Source organism: Pipistrellus hanaki, assembly GCF_964339955.1.
Source record: "Pipistrellus hanaki genome assembly, chromosome: 12".
In the NCBI taxonomy this organism is placed as follows: Eukaryota; Metazoa; Chordata; class Mammalia; order Chiroptera; family Vespertilionidae; genus Pipistrellus; species Pipistrellus hanaki.
The window spans coordinates 14,636,496-14,655,080 of NC_140514.1; the positions used below are offsets into that span (position 1 = coordinate 14,636,496).

At 48.0% G+C, this 18,585-nt stretch overlaps 1 protein-coding gene across 1 annotated transcript in view; it reads left to right on the forward strand.

The window, feature by feature from the left end:
* The window catches only part of IFT172 (intraflagellar transport 172), a 34,503-nt gene that overhangs the window by 13,773 nt on the left and 2,145 nt on the right, over positions 1-18,585 (forward strand). The window contains exons 16-42 of the mRNA XM_084900170.1: positions 481-648; positions 3,778-3,914; positions 4,087-4,194; positions 5,662-5,746; positions 6,053-6,145; positions 6,822-6,899; positions 7,144-7,392; positions 7,568-7,646; positions 7,860-7,980; positions 8,163-8,307; positions 9,285-9,374; positions 9,935-10,032; positions 10,205-10,340; positions 10,424-10,540; positions 10,791-10,933; positions 11,935-12,028; positions 12,184-12,248; positions 12,440-12,620; positions 12,856-12,965; positions 13,081-13,210; positions 15,977-16,075; positions 16,280-16,389; positions 16,529-16,592; positions 16,699-16,785; positions 17,048-17,164; positions 17,936-18,046; positions 18,231-18,350. Coding sequence (XP_084756296.1) covers positions 481-648; positions 3,778-3,914; positions 4,087-4,194; positions 5,662-5,746; positions 6,053-6,145; positions 6,822-6,899; positions 7,144-7,392; positions 7,568-7,646; positions 7,860-7,980; positions 8,163-8,307; positions 9,285-9,374; positions 9,935-10,032; positions 10,205-10,340; positions 10,424-10,540; positions 10,791-10,933; positions 11,935-12,028; positions 12,184-12,248; positions 12,440-12,620; positions 12,856-12,965; positions 13,081-13,210; positions 15,977-16,075; positions 16,280-16,389; positions 16,529-16,592; positions 16,699-16,785; positions 17,048-17,164; positions 17,936-18,046; positions 18,231-18,350 — 3,135 coding nt within the window. The remainder of the gene's footprint in view (positions 1-480; positions 649-3,777; positions 3,915-4,086; positions 4,195-5,661; positions 5,747-6,052; positions 6,146-6,821; positions 6,900-7,143; positions 7,393-7,567; positions 7,647-7,859; positions 7,981-8,162; positions 8,308-9,284; positions 9,375-9,934; positions 10,033-10,204; positions 10,341-10,423; positions 10,541-10,790; positions 10,934-11,934; positions 12,029-12,183; positions 12,249-12,439; positions 12,621-12,855; positions 12,966-13,080; positions 13,211-15,976; positions 16,076-16,279; positions 16,390-16,528; positions 16,593-16,698; positions 16,786-17,047; positions 17,165-17,935; positions 18,047-18,230; positions 18,351-18,585) is intronic.

Below are 18,585 nucleotides of genomic sequence, written 5' to 3' on the forward strand. Positions count from 1 at the left end.
ATTGATTTCAGAGAGGAAGGCACAGAGAGAGAGAAAAAAAAAATCAGTGATGAGAACCATTGATTGGCTGCCTCCATACTGAGGATCGAGCCCACAACCTAGGCAGGTGCCCTAACCGTGACATCCTGGTTCATAAATCAACGCCCAACCACGGAGCCATGCAGGCCGAGCTGGTGGCCTTCATTTTGTAATCCAGGCTGGTAACTCTGACCCAGTTATTCTAAGAATGAAAGTTTGACCTTCACCTAACTTAAACTTGTAGGGGGTAGATCTTTGCTCTATAGGTGATCTCTTATTTGGCCAGTCAGAATATGCCAACTCAACATAAACTTCAAGGGTTGCCAGTCAGTGAGCTTTGAAGTTCAGCATGTACCTGACTGATGGGTCAGCTCAGCACATTTCACCATTAGGGAAATGGTCAAGATCCCAAAACACCACCTATCCCCATGTAATTGTGCTCTCTGCTCCTTCCTTCTTCAGTTGCATCTATATGATATTGAAAGCTGCTCGAAGACAATGATCCTCAACTTCTGCTCCTACGTGCAGTGGGTCCCAGGAAGTGACGTGCTGGTAGCTCAGAACCGAAACAGCTTATGTGTGTGGTACAACATTGAGGCACCTGAGAGGGTCACCATGACCTCTATAAAGGTATGTCGACGCCAGGGCACCTCAGGCATAATGTCAGGCCGATAATTAGAGCACTGAAGAGGCCCCGAAGGTTACTTGGTTTTCTCTGCCCATCACCAATCTCCGGGTTGGAGGTGATAATAAAAAAAAAAGCTTAGACTCTTCCCTCTCAGTGGACTAGGCCCTCGAACCATTCTTGTTCAGATTCTTGACATTATATTAGACCCTTGGAGTATGGTCTCCACTACAGTGGCCCTGGGAATTCACCCAGTTCTACCGAGGTGATCCCTTAGGCTGCAAGATTCCCCCTGGAAGGGCAGCTCTCATGTCACATCCTTGTTTGCTGATTCTCTGTGATAAGCCTTTCAGACTTCCAGTTCCTTTTTTCTCAGACTGCAGATCAGCCTTCTCTTCTGTCTTACCACATTACACACACGCACCTATCTTCCAAAACCTGGGAGGAGCCTATGGAAACAGAAGAGAGGCCCCTGTGCCAGCCCAGGGTGACTGTGTGGGTGTGGATAGAGTACTTGATATTTTTTGTTCTTTTTCTATATCTCTTTTTTCTCTTTTTTTTATTTATTTTTTTTTTGTGCCTCATTTTAGACTGATTAATGTTGGGCGGTTTTTTGGGTGTGTTTGTTTTGTCCTTTTTGAATACCATTTTTCACTCCCCCGACCTCTCCAACTTGGAGGTTTACATTGTATTTCTATAGTGATCACTCTGGAAAATTTACCATGTACTTAAATTAACTGAAGTCTAAAGGTAATCAGCATCTAACCCCCACCCCTGCAAAAAATACAAAGACATTAAAAGAACCTTTGTTAACTTCAATTACTTCCCCTTTGCCATTCCTTATTTTAGTTCTCTTTTATTATCCCCAAAGTTAGATATTATTTTATACAGACAATTTGTTTAGATTCATCACCATGGTGCCAGTTTCTTTGTTCTGTATAGGTGATCTGTCATTTCTCTCAAGTTGCTTTTAAAAATCTTTTTCTGCCCTGACTGGTTTGGCTCAGTGGATAGAGCCTTGGCCTGTGGGCTGAAAGGTCCCAGGTTTGATTCCAGTCAAGGGCATGTACTTTGGTTGCAGGCACATCCCCGGTAGGAGGTGTGCAGGAGGCAGCTGATCCATGTTTCTTTCTATCTCTCCTCTCTCCCTTCCTCTCTGTAAAAAATCAATGAAATATATATTTTTAAAAATAAAAAATAAATAAAAATCTTTTTCTTAGGTATTTTTAAGTTTCACTACAATGTGTATCAATATAAATTTCCTTTATTTATCCTGCTTATTATGTATTGTGCTTCCTGTATTTGTGAGTACACATCTTTTCACCAGTTTTGGAAATTCCTCAGCCATTATCCTTCACACATTGCTGCTTGCATTCTCTAGTCTCTCCATCAGAATTCTAATTAGGCATGTTAGATTTCTTGTCCTGTCTCTTATACTTGTTTAACTTCTCTTTTATATTTCCTTTTTCCTTTTTTTTTTTTTTTTAAATATATTTTATTGATTTTTTACAGAGAGGAAGGGAGAGGGATAGAGAGTTAGAAACATCGATGAGAGAGGAACATCAACCAGCTGCCTCTTGCACACCCCCCACCGGGGATGTGCCCGCAACCAATGTACATACCCTCGACCGGAATCGAACCCGGGACCTTTCAGTCCGCAGACCGACGCTCTACCAATGAGCCAAACCAGCTTCGGCTCCTTTCTCCTTCTTACTCCAGGCTACAATTTGGATCATTTCTTTAGGTACAACTTTCAGGTCATTAATTCATTTCCATCATTGTCTAATCTGCTATTTAAAATCATACATTTTATTTTTTATTAAAATTTAAATTTTTCATAATGCTTTGTTTTTTTCCTCCCACTCTGATGACCATTTTTTAATAGTCTCTTGTTCCTTGCTTAATTTTTTATTTCATCTTTTGGGTCTTTATATGTTTCAGACATAATCATTTTATATTCTATAACTTTTTTTCATAACTGATATTTTTACTATCTGAAATCCTTGCAAGTTCAAAACTGTTGTTCATAGTTATTTTTTATCCTTTAACTTGCATTTTGGTATTTTTAAAATTATGAGCTCATATCAGATTGAATATTTTGGAATCCCAAGGACCTAAAATGTTTTCCTCCCCAGGGGATTTGTGTCTGCTTCTGCAGGAATCAGGCATATCAGTGACCTGTGCCACTTTTGTTCTCATTACTGAGGAGAAGATCCTGAGGTTTAATGAGGGATTCTCAGATTTGGCCTCCCTGTTGTATTAGAGATACTGTGTTTGCCTTCAGAGCAAATGTACTCTCCACACTTGCTCACCTTTCATAGTGTCCTGCTCAGGTTTTAGCTTGCTGACCCTTTCTCTTCTTTTTTCTTTCCTTCTCTTCTCTTCTCTTCTCTTCTCTTCTCTTCTCTTCTCTTCTCTCGCTCTCTCCCTCTCCTCCACCACCTCTCTTTCTATCTCAAGGGGAAAGGATGGAAGAGGGAGTAGGAAGCATTCCTAGTGATTTCCTTTGTTGAACTCAGCAATGCATTAAAAAGTATGCCAGGTTTGGGTCAGTGTAGATCAGTAGTTGGAGCATCAGCCTATGTACTGGAGGGTCATGGGTTCCATTCCCTGTCAAGGGCAAGTACCTGGGTTGCAGGTCCGATCCCCACCCCAAGTTGGGGTGTGTAGGGAAGGCAACCAATTGATGTGTCTCTATCACATCTATGTTTTTCTGTCTCCTTTCCCCCCCTCCCCCCTCCCTACACATACCCTCCCCCCCTCCCTTCTGCTCTCTAAAAATCAATGGGAAAAAATATCCTCACTCCTCATGTGAGGGTTTAAAAAAATTAATAAAAACTATGCCAGGGTCAAGTTGTGTTTTAGAGGAAAATCCTTAAGAAGCAGAAATGGATGTCACATTTTGTCACCTTACCTGCAGGCATTAGTGCCATCAAAGCTATAGGTGTACTTTAACCCAAGGATAATAGCACAGATAAGGAAATTTTATCTTCTGGAGAGAAACTAGCTGTTGGGAAAACAAGGGTCACTGTAATTCCCTCGCAGTGTGAGCATGAGGGTGGGTCTGTCCTGCGGTGACTCAGTGAGACACTAACTTGGAATTGGGGTGCGGTGGGGGATTGAATTTTTTACAGGGTGACGTTGTAGGCCTGGAGCGGGAAGGGGGAAAGACCGAGGTGATGGTGACCGAAGGTGTGACTACAGTTGCCTACACACTGGATGAGGGCCTCATTGAGTTTGGAACAGCCATTGATGATGGCAACTACACCCGGTGAGGAAGAAGCTGGGCCAGTAACCAGCAACCGGGGACGGGTTGTAAAACTGGCTCTATCTAAACAGGATATGCCTGGCCCTCCCTGCCCTGCCCCATCCATCACCAAAGTTCCTCCGTGTCTTCCTGACCCCGGACTCATTCCCTGTGCTTTGGCTCCTTCCCTCTCCAGGGCAACGGCCTTCTTGGAGACTCTGAAAATGACCCCAGAAACAGAGGCCATGTGGAAAACCTTGAGTAAACTGGCGCTGGAGGCGAGGCAGCTACACATTGCCGAGAGGTGAGGGGGGCTGTAGAGCTGAGGTGTCAGCAGCAGAAGGGCTGACCACGTGGGTGTTGGATGTGTGGGCTGCTCCTCCCCAGTGTTCACCACTGCTTCCTTCCCACACCAACAGATGTCAGAGAGCCCTTCCACAGTAGTTATCCCAAATATCCCCTTCCTAGACTGCAGAGTATGTCTTATTGTTATTGCTTCCCATTCTTGTAACTGGGTGCTGCTTCAAAGTTTTTAACAATTCCTGCATTGATGTGAATATCTGAGTATGGCATAGGAGTGGAGTTCATAGGACAAACTTGGGACTCCAGATTCTCAGAGTTCAAACCTTGGCTCCATTTACCAATTTGTATAAACTTAGAGATTATATAACCTTTCCAAGCCTTAGTATCTTGATTTCCTCTATGTAAATAGGGATAATAATAGAATCAACCTTGAAGGATGGTAAAGAAGAAGGGTAGTGATAGTGAAGAACAGGTGAGAGCATCTATGCAAAGAGCACAGATTGTAGGTCAACTGAGGCTATTTTGGCTAAGACTCATCCTTGATCCACGTTCCCCTGTGTTTCCCACAGCTAGACTATCAGCAAGTCGGAGGGACTCTGATCCAGGGTCTTCAAAAACAGATCTGAGTCTCTTATTGCTGCCTCCACTCTAGAACTGGTCACCTCCATCTCTATCTGCAGTGTTGCAAAGCCTCTTAAGTAGTCTCACTGAGTCTGTCCTATACCCTTAGGTCCATTCATCTCATAGCAGCTGAATTAATTTTTTAAAACATAAGTTAGATTATCATTTACTTGCTTAGCATCTTACTATTGTACTTAGTGGAAAATCTAAACTCTTTGCCATGTCCTAGGGCCCTTCAATATTTGGCCTCTGCTTTCTTCTCATACCAGGTACCTACTTGCCCATTTGTCTCCGGCCGCACTGGGATCCTTTCGTCCCTTTGAGCTTGCCAAGCTCACTCCTTTACACTAGCTGTTCCTTCTGCCTGGAATAATTTCTCCCCATCTTACATGATTGCATGTTTCTTATATTCAGGTCTCAATTCAAATATCAGCACCTCAGACAGGCCTTCTCCGACTGCCCACACATTTTCTTTTCCTTTTCATTCTCTCAAGTTAACTTTTTTTTTTTTACTAATTATTTCCCACCAAAAAGTAAGTTCCCTAAGAGCAATGCCCTTATCTATCTTATTCCCTTTGTGCCTTCAGTTCTGGCAAGACAGTGCCTGGCATATAATAGATGCTTAGTATATACCTGCTGAACCAGTGAATTAATAATGATCCTATATACCGTGTTTCCCCGAAAATAAGACATCCTCCGAAAATAAGACCTAGCGCATGGAAAGATAAGACATCCCCTGAAAATAAGACCTAATGCAACTTGGGAGAAAAAATTAATATAAGACACTGTCTTATTTTCGGGGAAACTGGGTAATATTACTAATACTGTTATTGCTTCCATACCGTAGGTGCTTTTCTGCCTTGGGCCACGTAGCAAAAGCTCGATTCCTGCATGAGACCAACGAGATTGCAGATAAAATGTCTCGGGAATATGCAAGTATTGTCCTCCATTTCTTCCAGTCTCTCCAGCTGAGATTTCTTAGTCCTCAGCTCCAGGAATATTAGTTTTTTCATCTTTAACTAATCTCCCCTACCTGGCCCACCCCACCCCACCTGCACCCTCAAGTTGGACCATTTTGGAATTTCTAGCCAAAACCTTAAGCCCCTAGGCTCCTGAAGTTTTTCAGCTTTCCAAGTCTTTTAGCTTCCCCACCTCTCTGGCCTTCCCGCCTAAGCCTGCACAGACAGAATGGCTCCTGCAGCGCTGACAGACTAACCAGAACCTCCCTTTTCCCGCAGGGTGGAGAAGGAGCAGACTTTTACCAGGTCCGAGCACGCCTAGCCATGCTGGAGAAGAACTACAAACTGGCTGAAATGATCTTCTTGGAACAGGCAATGGGGGAAGAGGGACCGGATGGAGAAGGGGATCAAGGGGGGGAAACTGAGGCAGACTCAGAGGAGGAAAGAACACTGGTTAGCTGGGCTTCCAAAGGTCTGGGGAGAACTTACGGAAATGTTTATACTATTAGTTTCACTCCTCAATTTCCTTCTCTGTGTTAGTTCTTATGTTACTCTCTTTCTTCCCCTGCACGCCAGAGCCTGTCTTTATAATTGTTGTGCATGGAGGAAGATCTGGATTTTATGGGGGCTGAAGCTTATACAGTTTGAGGAGCCCTGTTTAAGAAAAACTGCCTTGGATTCCTGGTCTGGGGGCTCCACTGGTTGGAGTGTCATCCCATATACCAAAGGTCGTGGGTTTGATCCCCCGGTAGGACACGTACAGAAGGCAACCAATAGATGTTTCTCTCTCTCTCTTTCTCTTTCTCTCATCAATAAACATATACTCAGGTGAGGATAAATTAAAAAATTAAAATAAAAACTGACTTGGAAGGAGCCTGTCAAGTAGGGTTCTCTGAAGCTTAACCTTCTTTTGTTTCACAATCTATCTCTGCTTGTGGGTAAGTCAAGGCCACATGGGCTGGCATCTTAGCAGGCTGAGGAGAGCTTGCTGATTGCTGATGCTCGTATTTTCCTGGTGTTCCTCTTTCCTCCGCCCGGGATCCCCCAGAACGCTGTTGAGGAGGCCATGAACATGTACCAGGAGCTGCACCGCTGGGACGAGTGTATCGCTGTGGCTGAGGCAAAGGTATACTCAAGGTTCTCTCTTCTCCACAACGGTTCAGGACTCGGTTCCACCAATATCAGAAACCTTCTCTTGTCAAGGAGGCTATAGGAACTGAAACGGGGCTGGGGCTGGGAGCTGACATGGTGAGGAGCTAGGACACTGGTGTCCAAGAGGATTTCCGCTGTTACCATGGAATTGGAGAAGCGTGGGAAGCAGAAAGGTGGGAAGGAGGGATGTGACGCCCAGTTCTCCATTGCGTGTCCAGGGACACCCTGCCCTAGAGAAGCTGCGCCGGGGTTACTACCAGTGGCTGATGGACACCCAGCAAGAGGAGCGAGCGGGGGAGCTGCAGGAGAGCCAGGGGGATGGGCTGGCAGCCATCAGCCTCTACCTCAAAGCCGGGCTCCCCGCCAGAGCTGCTCGGCTGGTGCTGACCCGAGAGGAACTGCTGGCCAACACCGAGCTGGTAGAACACATCACCGCAGCCCTCATCAAGGGGGAACTGTATGAAAGGGTATGGCTGACTTCCTGTTCCTGCCCCTTATCTCCAGGGCTTACTGCCCCTTTCCTGCCCAGAGGAATCGTAGAGTGCGTAGCCCACCTGACTGGTGGCCGATTCTCTTCTTTTGGGGGCTGACGCTGGATTCTTTGTGTAACGGGTATTGTGTAGTAATATGGTATGTTAATAGGCAGGTGATCTTTTTGAGAAGATTAGAAACCCACAGCGGGCCCTGGAGTGCTACTGCAAAGGCAACGCCTTCATGAAAGGTACCAGCCATTCACAACCCATCCTTCACAAGCCATAGATTCTTACCCAGACAGCCCCCCATTCCTATTTTGGTCCATCTGTCCAGGTTGACTGGCTTCTCTTCTCTTCTATTCCTCCACTTCTCTCCGATTTTCTGCACTTCATTTCCCTGTCTTCCTTTTCCTGAGTCCCATCCCTTGAAGTCTGAACTGAGTCCTCTCCATCTCTGGCAGCGGTGGAGCTGGCTCGATTGGCATTCCCAGTGCAAGTGGTGAAACTAGAGGAGGCGTGGGGGGACCACCTGGTGCAGCAGAAGCAGCTTGACGCAGCCATTAATCACTATATTGAAGCCAGGTATGATGGTCTGGGGTGCAGAGGGGATGGGATGTGAGGTGAGAGGTGCTGGGGCAAGTAAGGACACCAGGGCCTAGAAGAAAAGATCTCAAATCGTAGAGCAGAGTGTGCACGAGGTGTCTTTTACCCGCATCCATCTCTCTCTCTCTTTTGACACATTTCTGCCTTTGCCACTGTGCCAGGTGCTCCATTAAAGCAATTGAGGCTGCTCTGGGTGCCCGCCAGTGGAAGAAGGCGATTTATATATTAGATATGCAGGACCGGAGCACTGCATCCAAATACTATCCTCGCGTGGCCCAGCACTATGCGTCTCTGCAGGAGTATGAGGTGAGGAAGAGCCCTTTCTGCAGCCTGAGGCAATGCAGTACCTGATGACAGGAGAGAACCAGTACAGGAAATGGGGGCCACCTTACCAAGTCCTTTCTGGGAACCAACTTCGCCACTTAAATGGAGACAAATGGTTTCCTGTCCTTATTTCATTCCAACATGACGCAGACCCTCCTTCTGTGCCAGCTTGAGTGATTCTTCATGAATAATTCCAACTTAGTTGAAATTTAAAAATCCTTTGTTTTGCAGAAAGGCAAGGCCCTTTAAACTCCCATTGTTTTGGATTGGTCTTTTCTTCCAAGCCAGGGGTCCTCAAACTTTTTAAAGTGGAGGCCAGATCACGGTCCCTCAGAGAGCTGGAGGGCCGGACTATATGAACTACTAATTCCTACTGTAACACCTTGGCTGCGCTCACTGCCCAAAAAACCTGGCGGGCCGGATCAGACTCCTCTGCGGGCCGCATGTGGCCCGCGGGCCGTAGTTTGAAGACCCCTGTCAAGCAGTATAGGTGTGAGACACCCATAGTCTTCTTTTCTCCTCTGTTATGATATGACTAGAGGACTGGTGCACAAAATTCGTCCCCTCAGCCTGGCCTGCACCCTCTCCAATCCGGGACCCCTCGGGGGATCTGGAGATTGGGCCTAAACCGGCAGTCAGCCATCCCTCTCACAATCCAGGACTGCTGGCTCCTAACCCCTCTCCTGCCAGCCGGCCTGATCACCCCTAACCTCTCTGCCTGCCAGCCTAATGTCCCTAACCGCCTCTCCCTGCCCGCCTCTGCCTTGGCCCCTGCCCCCATGGCTTTATCCGAAAGGATGTCCAGAAGATGTCTAATCTAATTAGCGTATTACCCTTTTATTAGTATAGATAACAGTACCCCAGGCTCTATTCCAGCCTGGCTGAGGTTTATTCTTTCCTCCTACCAGCAGCTTTAACTCGTTGCTCTGACCTTTTTAATCTGTCTCTCTCACCCACAGATTGCTGAGGAACTCTACATTAAGGGAGACCGGACAAAAGATGCAATAGACATGTACACCCAGGCTGGCCGCTGGGAGCAGGCACACAAGGTAGAGAAGTGGGTGGAGTTCATGACAAGAGAATCCTTCTTTTGTAGTGGTGGTGCCACTCTCCTTAGTGTCTGATCTCCCATTCCCATGGTTTCCAGAGAGCTGAGAAAGTAGCGAAATGTAGTTTGGGTACCTTTGATCCTTAGCCACAGGGAAAGGCAAGGATGAAGAGACGCGTGTTCCCAAACCTATAATTCTGAAGATCAGATGGGCTTGGGAGCTGGGGAATCTGGAATACCACTCCTGACACCCTATGACATTGGCAGCTGTGTTCTCACTTCTGCTCCCAGAAGCCGGTGGGTACTGTAGGAGCATGGTAATGGGAACATATGCCCCCAGCACCCCAGCACAGGGAATCTCTAACCCTCATGGCTTAGCAGAATATAGTTCTTACTTGGCTTCTTATGGCCTTGGAATTCCCTTAGCTGACTAAGGAGAGTACAGTAACACACTCCTGTGGGTGATGAGAAAGTGCAGAGTCCTGAGAAAACAAGGTCCCTCAAGCCCTCTGCTTCTTCCGGGAATTGGCACCTGAGGCTGCTCTGCCTTTGTGTGCATAGCTGGCGATGAAGTGCATGAGGCCAGAAGACGTGTCGGTGCTGTACATCACCCAGGCACAGGAGATGGAGAAGCAGGGCAAGTACCGCGAGGCTGAAAGGTGAGCCGAGGCCCCCCAGGTGTGGAAGGAGGTGAGGCTTCAGGGCTGGAGGGAGGGCTGGGGTCTGAGGGTGGGTGCCCTCTGTTCAGAAGGCAGTGACAAGACCTCTTAGGAATGACTCCAGCAACAGGAATGTGGGTCTAGGAGGCCCACGTGTATCTCCCGTCCCCAGACTGTACGTGACAGTGGAAGAGCCTGATCTCGCCATCACCATGTTCAAAAAGCACAAGTTGTATGATGATATGATCCGCCTGGTGGGAAAGCACCACCCAGATCTCCTCGGTGACACACACTTACATCTGGGCAAGGTGAGCCCTCCCTCTGTCCCTGCTCACCCCGTCCTCGAACAAGCTCCCGCTGCCCTTCTCCATCCCGACCCACCTTTCCGCAGGAGCTGGAGACCGAAGGCCGGCTCCAGGAGGCCGAGTTTCACTACCTCGAGGCCCAGGAATGGAAGGCAACAGTGAACATGTACCGGTCCAACGGGCTTTGGGAAGAAGCCTACCGGGTAAGGAGTCCAGGCCACATCATCTTTCCTATATCCACACCTTTATACCCACTTTCTCATGCAGTCTTAAGGGTTTATGAAATCTGTCCTTGGACCATAAGCAGGTTAAGAGCCCCTGAAACTTAGCCTTCTTCCTTGTTGTCCTAGCGCAGGTACCTGATCCTTGTCAGAGCCGAGGTCAGGTCGGAGATGAGAAGGGAGCAGCCAGGTAGCCCTGTTCTGGAGGATTGCGAGGGGCTTTGCTTTGCAGGTGGCCAAGACTCATGGAGGAGCCAATGCCCACAAACAGGTGGCTTATCTCTGGGCAAAGAGCCTGGGAGGAGAGGCCGCAGTGAGACTGCTCAATAAGCTGGGACTTCTGGAAGCTGCTATTGACCATGCTGCCGACAACTGGTGAGGCACTGAGCCTTCTCTCCACTGGCCCCTTCGGGACAGAGCCTCTGCAGAGCACAGAGAGAGAAGGATGTAGATCTCGAGCACTCCTAAAAGCGGAGGCAGAGTGAAGAAATGTGGTAGAGAGATCCTTAGAAGGACTTGACAGAGAGGCAAGGATGAGTTAGTAAGTCTTCCCCTATTGTCTGGATCTCAGAACGGTGTTTAATCTTTGGCTGTCCTAAGGATAAAAGTGGAGCGAGACCAGCTTTTAACGCTAAAATGTACTGAGCCAGTAACTTACTTCTGAGTAACAGAAGTGTGATTCCGTTAAATGCAAAATGAGCTTTTTTTAAGTAATACTACGAACACCTGTAGTAACCCTGCATCGAGCCCGTGTGGAGGTGGGTAGTCTCGCTCATCTCTGAGACTGTTTCTCTGCAATGTGGGCGTGGCCCCGGAGAGGGCAGGAGCAGCAGGAGCCCTTCCTGCCCTGTCGGTGTAGTGCTGAGGCTCACCCCTTTCCCTCCCTCCTGCTCACCCCACTTTACACAGCCCTGGCTTTCCCAAATGTGCCCTAATCCCCAGGGCAGTGATGTGACGTCACAGGACTGCCTGCCTTTCTTTACATCAGTGCTTCTCTATCACTTCATACCAGTTTCTTTCTCAATCTTTCCCTTCCCCTCAATTCTTGCCCCTTCTGTTTTCTCTTTCCCTCCCTTTCCCTTTTCCTCTTATAAACGGAAGTATTGAGCCCTAACCAGTTTGGCTCAGTGGATAGAGCGTCAGCCTGTGGACTGACAGGTCCCAGGTTCGATTCTGGTCAAGGGCATGTACCTTGGTTGTGGGCACATCTCCAATAGGAGGTGTGCAGGCGACAGCTGATAGATGTTTCTCTCGCATCAATGTTTCTAACTCTCTATCCCTCTCCCTTCCTCTCTGTAAAAAGTCAATTAAAAAAACTTTTATTTTATTTAAAAGAAGCATTGAGTAGGCAACCTTATCTGCACCTTCTCTTTCAGCTCCTTTGAATTTGCTTTTGAACTCTCTCGGCTGGCCCTCAAGCACAAGACCCCTGAGATTCATCTCAAGTATGCTATGTACCTGGAGGATGAGGTATGGCTGTGACCCTTCTCCATTGCTTTTGACCCTGACCACAGAACCCTCCTTTCTATCCCCCATCCCACTGCTGCCAGATGTTCATGTCTCCGGTCTCAGAGCTGCCTGTGGTGCCCACTTCCTCATGTATGGCTGCCTTTCTCTCCCTCTAGGGTAAATTTGAAGAGGCTGAAGCTGAATTCATCAGGGCTGGAAAACCCAAGGAAGCAGTTCTCATGTGAGTTACCCAGAAACTCCTAAATCCTGTCCTGCCAAGCCCAGCCCCAGGACCTTTCATTGTCATCTTCACCTTCATCCAGACCTCTTACCAATAGATCTTATACCCACTCAGTGGCAAGGCTGTTTGCCTCCCATGGTTGAGGCCTCAGTCCTATACTTAGCCTCTCCTATGTTCTCATCCGGGAGCAGGTTTGTCCATAACCAGGACTGGGAGGCTGCTCAGCGTGTGGCCGAAGCCCACGACCCTGACAGTGTCGCGGATGTGCTGGTGGGGCAGGCCCGGGGGGCCTTGGAGGAGAAGGACTTTCAGAAAGCGGAAGGACTGCTGCTTCGGGCCCAGAGGCCAGGCCTGGCCCTCAATTACTATAAGGTGGGACAAACGCCGAATTCAAGGCCATGAGGGGTGAGGGAGAGCATATGTAAGCCTAGAGAGCGTTACACTGACCTCTAGTACAGAGTAAGAAGGTCAGGTTGTACTGGGGAGAGGAAGGAGAGGAAGAGGAAGACAGGTCCAAAGACCCAGGAGTCAGTGGGTCATATCTCATGTAGCAGTGGGAGACTGTCACCCCTGCCTCTGCCCTCCTGATATCTGGGAATCTGAGCAGGAGGCTGGATTGTGGAGTGATGCCCTGCGGATCTGCAAGGACTACATGCCCGGCCAGCTGGAGGCCCTGCAGGAGGAGTATGAGCGGGAAGCTACCAAGAAGGGGGCCAGGTACGGAGCCGAGGGGCCAGGAAATGTGGACAGGGCTAGTAGTGGGGGTGGGTATAAAGCGGCCCAGGAGAGGCTGCCCTCCCGTTCCTGGTCACAAGCACTGTTCTCTCCACAGGGGCATGGAGGGGCTGGTGGAACAAGCTCGGCAGTGGGAGCAGGCTGGGGAGCATAGCCTTGCGGTCGACTGTTACCTCAAAGTGCGGGACACAGGAAGCAGCGGCCTGGTGGAGAAGTGCTGGATGAAGGTGAGGCTGCCACACCCTCCCCGGCCTCCATTCATACCCAGCACTCCTCAAATGCGGTTTTTTCCCTCCTGCCTCCACCTTTTTGTTTTCAGTCAGCTAGCAGGTGTCTACTGAGTGCCTGCCAGATGTTAGATCCAGAACTTGCAAAGGCTATAAATGGGATAAAAGAACCCTGACAGTCATAAATGGAGGGAAGTTAGACTAACATGTGGCTCAATTAATTAATATTGTATCTGAGTGTAGTGATTACCTTAGTGACCACTCAAGTGTGTGATTCAAAGTGAAGTTTAGGGATGCCCTGGCCGGTTTGGCTCAGTGGATAGAGCGTTGGCCTGTGGACTTCAGGGTCCCAGGTTGGATTCCAGTCGGAGCATGTACCTTGGTTGCGGGCACATCCCCAGTGGGGAGTGTGCAGGAGGCAGCTGATCGATGTTTCTAACTCTCTATCCCTCTCCCTTCCTCTCTGTAAAAAATCAATAAAATGTATTTAAAAAAACAAAAACAAAAAAAACAAAGTGAAGTTCAAGGAAGCTTTGTGAGGAAGAGCGAGGCCTGTGGCCAGAGCTGGAAGGGCAAAGTCCAGACCCTGGAGCTGGAGCCCAACGGAGCTGTGAAGAAAGCAGGGGCTTCTCCACCCAGCAGCTCCAAAAAATCTTAGCAGATTAAGCCAAGCCAACATGCTTCATCAATCCTAAGACATAATCGCATTTTAGTATCTTTGAAATTGGGATACACGTACAGTTTAAGTGAAGTGCCTTAGGTTCGAGGACATGGGGTTCTAGGAGTTATGAAGGGGAGGCTGATCAGCCCCCACGATAAAATGCTGGTGGATGATGCCCTCGTAGAGTTTCCCTCAGCTTCTGAGACCTTGCAATTAAATAGCCCCTAGAAGTTGGAGGGGAAGGAAGGAGAAGGACTGATGACTGATTATGAGCATTTAGCAGATTTTATTTTTTTTTATTTTTATTTTTTTAAATATATATTTTTTATTGATTTTACACAGAGAGGAATTGAGAGGGACAGAGAGTTAGAAACGTCGATGAGAGAGAAACACCGACCAGCTGCCTCTTGCACACCCCCCACTGGGGATGTGTCCGCAATCAAGGTACATGCCCTTGACGGGAATCGAACCTGGGACCTTTCAGTCCGCAGACCGACGCTCTATCCACTGAGCCAAACCGGTCCCGGCGCATTTAGCAGATTTTAATCAGCAAGTATTTATTAAATATCTGCTGTGTTAATCCAGGGCATTGTTTACTAGGGTCTGTGCAAGACTATACCTTCTTCAGATCTGTCAGAGGAAGCCTGGATGGGGGCACTTTAAATTTTGATAGGTTTGGCAGGTAAAGAAAGAGAGACAAGAATAAATGGGAGAGCCCAGCCAGCGTGGTTCAATGGTTTGAGTGTCTATGTACGAACCAGGAGGTCACAGTTCGATTCCCTGTCAGGGAAACACATGCCTGGGTTGCGGACTCAGTGTGGGGTGCGTAGAAGGCAGCTGATGATTCCCTCTCATTATTGATATTTCTCTCTCTCTCTCCTCCTCCCTTCCTCTCTGAAACCAATAAAAATATATTAAAGTCCTAGCCTGTTTGGCTAAGTGGATAGAGTGTCAGCCTATGGACTGAAGGGTCCTGGGTTCGATTCTGGTCAAGGGCCATATATGTATATATTTAAAAGAATAAGTAGGGGAAAGACCAGGAGGATTCGCATAGTCTATAGCAGGGGTCCTCAAACTTTTTAAAGTGGGGGCCAGATCACGGTCCCTCAGAGAGCTGGAGGGCCAGACTATATGAACTACTAATTCCTACTGTAACACCTCGGCTGCGCTCACTGCCCAAAAAACCTGGCGGGCCGGGTCAGACTCCTCTGCGGGCCGCATGTGGCCCGCGGGCCGTAGTTTGAAGACCCCTGGTCTATAGCTAAATTACAGCGTGTGGAAATTAGAATCTGGTGAGGCTGTCAGCATCACAGTGGAAACAGAGTAAGCACACAAAATACTTGGTCTGTAGACTTACTGAGTTTTAGGGTTGGAGATGTCTCTAAGATCATTTAGACCAGCACTGTCCAACAGAAGTAAAATGAAATCACAAAGGTAAGTTACACAGGTAATTTAAAATTTTCTAGTAGCCATGTTCAAATAAATTTAAAAAAACGGTGAAAATAATTACATTTTATCTAACCCAATATATCTAAACTATTATTTCAACATGTAATCAACATAAAAACTTATTAAGATGTTATACATTCCTTTTTCCATATTAAGCCCTTGAAATCTAATGTGCTTTTAAGCTTTCCACACATCTCAGTTGGGCCCAGCCACAGGTGACTAGTGGCTGCTGTTCCGGACAATACAAGTCTGGACAAACCATCACTTTCATGATGCAGAAACAGGCTCAAAAAAAACCAACACAAATATTTACAAAATGTCCTGGGCTCCTATTTTAAGATTTCCTATACCAAGATTCTATTTGTGACAAAGAACTTGAGAAACCAGTTTGTCAAAGGTGGCAGGACCAAATGCAGTGACCTTAGACAGCGAAGAGTCTGAAAAGAGGACAAGTAGAAAAAGGTGCTGATGGTCACTAAAGGCTCTGATGGACCACCAAGACAGGCTTTCCTCAGGAGGGTGGGAGGTGAGCTCATGGAAGGTTTAAGAGAAAGTTGACAACTAGGGGTAAAAAAAAAAAAAAAGATCAGGCTGAGGACCCCTAGCAGTCTTTGTCTCTCCTACTATCTATTTCCATCTTCTGCTCCACCACTCAGGCAGCCGAACTCTCCATCAAGTTTCTGCCTCCCCAACGCAGTCTGGAAGTAGTTCGGGCTATCGGACCCCAGCTGATTGGAATTGGAAAGCACAATGCAGTAAGTAGGTTCCTGGGACTGAAAAGACCGATTTCACAGAGATGGGTAGAATGGTGACATCTGCACCCAGGAAAGTGCAGGAGGTGGGCCTCTGGGCAGTGGTGGCGTGCAGTTCTGGGGAAACAGAGGGAAAAGTTCACAGGGGGAAAAACGGAGGTGAGGAGGAGGAAGATGGTCTCCAGTCTCTGATTTCCCCCCATGAAGGCTGCAGAGCTCTATCTGAACCTGGACCTAGTCAAGGAAGCCATCGATGCTTTCATTGAGGGTGAGGAGTGGAACAAGGCCAAGCGTGTGGCCAAGGAGTTAGATCCCCGGTGAGTTCCTATCCCCCTTCTCTCTGGGAAATCTTCTTACTTCCTTTTGTAAAAAGTGGGAGAAAGTTCTCATGGGAAGGGTGTGACCATGAGACCACACCGGGACCATGCAGTATTTTATCTCTGTCCATCTTCACAGGTATGAAGACTACGTGGACCAACATTATAAAGATTTCCTTAAGAACCAGGGCAAAGTGGACTCGGTGAGACCTGTGGAGTTACCAGGAGACAGCACACACACAGAGACTCAAGAGATTCTCTCCCTCTTCTCCCCTTCATGTCATCTCCTCTCTTTCCATTGATCCACAGCTGGTGGGTGTAGATGTGGTGGCTGCTTTGGACCTGTATGTGGAGCAGGGCCAGTGGGACAAGTGCATTGAAACAGCTACCAAGCAGGTACTGCTCTCTTATTCCCATTCCTAGCTCCTCTGTACAAGTTCCCTGGACTCCACACCTGCCCCAGAGCTCTCTCTCCTACTCCTCTAAACCCAAAAGATGACTAATCAGCACCAGAGAGCTTAGTCATACATTGGGGTCAGAGGCCAAGTTGGCCCTTTGCCTTCTAAACAAATCCACAACCTCTAGTCACCACCCCACCCTCACTGCCTGGTCTTATTGATCCCAACCTCCCCTTGCTTTTCCTCCACCCCTGGAACAGAACTACAAGATTCTGCACAAGTACGTGGCTTTGTATGCAACTCACCTGATCCGAGAGGGTGACTATGCCCAGGCACTGGCCCTGTACGTGCAACACGGAGCCCCTGCTAACCCACAGGTACCAGCTTGCTCCTTGAGATGAATGTATCCTTCAGGCAACTGTTTCCTTCTCCTTGAGAACCACCCTGCCCTCTGGAACTGTCTTTGTTACAGATTCTTTGATCAGCAGCATGCCCAGAAACCCCACCCAGTCTCTTCCAAAATGTACAGCCCTTCTGGAGGATTTACCCACTGAAGCACCAGCTTTCTAAGCTTTTAGCCAACACACAGGGAACAGGAAGGGCCTAGGAGCCTGGGAGGGAGGAAAGTAATGGTAACAAGCTGGGGGGGTGGGAAGGAGTGAGAAGGGGGAGGGAAAGGCGCAGGTCCTTGGTTGTAAGGGTTTAGGGTGGAGATCTTAAGGGAGGTCCCAGGGGAAGATCTCAGATGCAGCAGCTTTCCAGGTGTATCTAGTTCTCCACTGATAGCGCCTGGGGATGGGGGTTCATTATCCAATGCAGCTGGACCTGAGGTCTCTGCACACAAGGCTAGGGCCGATTTCCCCCGTGAATGAATGAACAGGGCTCTCCTGAGCATTAACAGCTCTCAAGTATTAGCCCATTGACACTGACTGCATTCACATTCACATATTTACCATCACAGATCACCCGTTAGTAGGAAATAGTTATTTTTTTACTCTTATTCATTCTCTTCCCTAAAATATAATCAACACTTTCTCCATCATTGTTTCCTAGCTCCTCCACACACATTTACAGCCTTTTTCCCTCTCTTTGACCCCACTTCCACTGACTTCCTTCTCACTCAGCTCTTTTTGCCCCTCTACCTTCAGAACTTCAACATCTACAAAAGGATCTTCACGGACATGGTGAACTCACCTGGGACCAACGGTGCCGAGGCCTACCACAACTGGGCTGACCTTCGGGATGTCCTCTTCAACCTGGTGAGGAAGCCGGGTCCACAATCGTGGACCGCCTGTCCCTGTCCTCGTCTCGTCTTTCAGGCACATAAATCCTTACCCTCTGATGTACTGCACCTGCCTACGTCCAGGTGGCCATCAGGTGACCACTCTATGGCCCTGTACTCCTCTGATCCCTGACCCAGGCTTTGCTCTCCATCTGCTCCAGTGTGAAAACCTGCTGAAGTCCAGTGAGGCAAACTCTCCAGCACATGAGGAGTTTGAGACGATGCTGCTGATTGCTCATTACTATGCCACTCGCTCTGCGGCCCAGAGTGTCAAACAGCTGGTGAGATGGAGGGGGGAGAAGCACTCAGTCTTATAGACGCTTCTTCAAATGTATGAAGTTGGATGAATTCAAGTTCTGGATTCTCAAGCCTAGCCCATTTCTCTCCTAGCTTTTCTTCTGTTCAAGTAACTCTTTAATCCTTGCTGAGATGGTTTTCTCCTTGCCTCCTCTGAACTTCTCAGGGCTCCATGCCCACACAGCGCAGCTTCGTTTTGCTTAACATTCAAATCCCTTG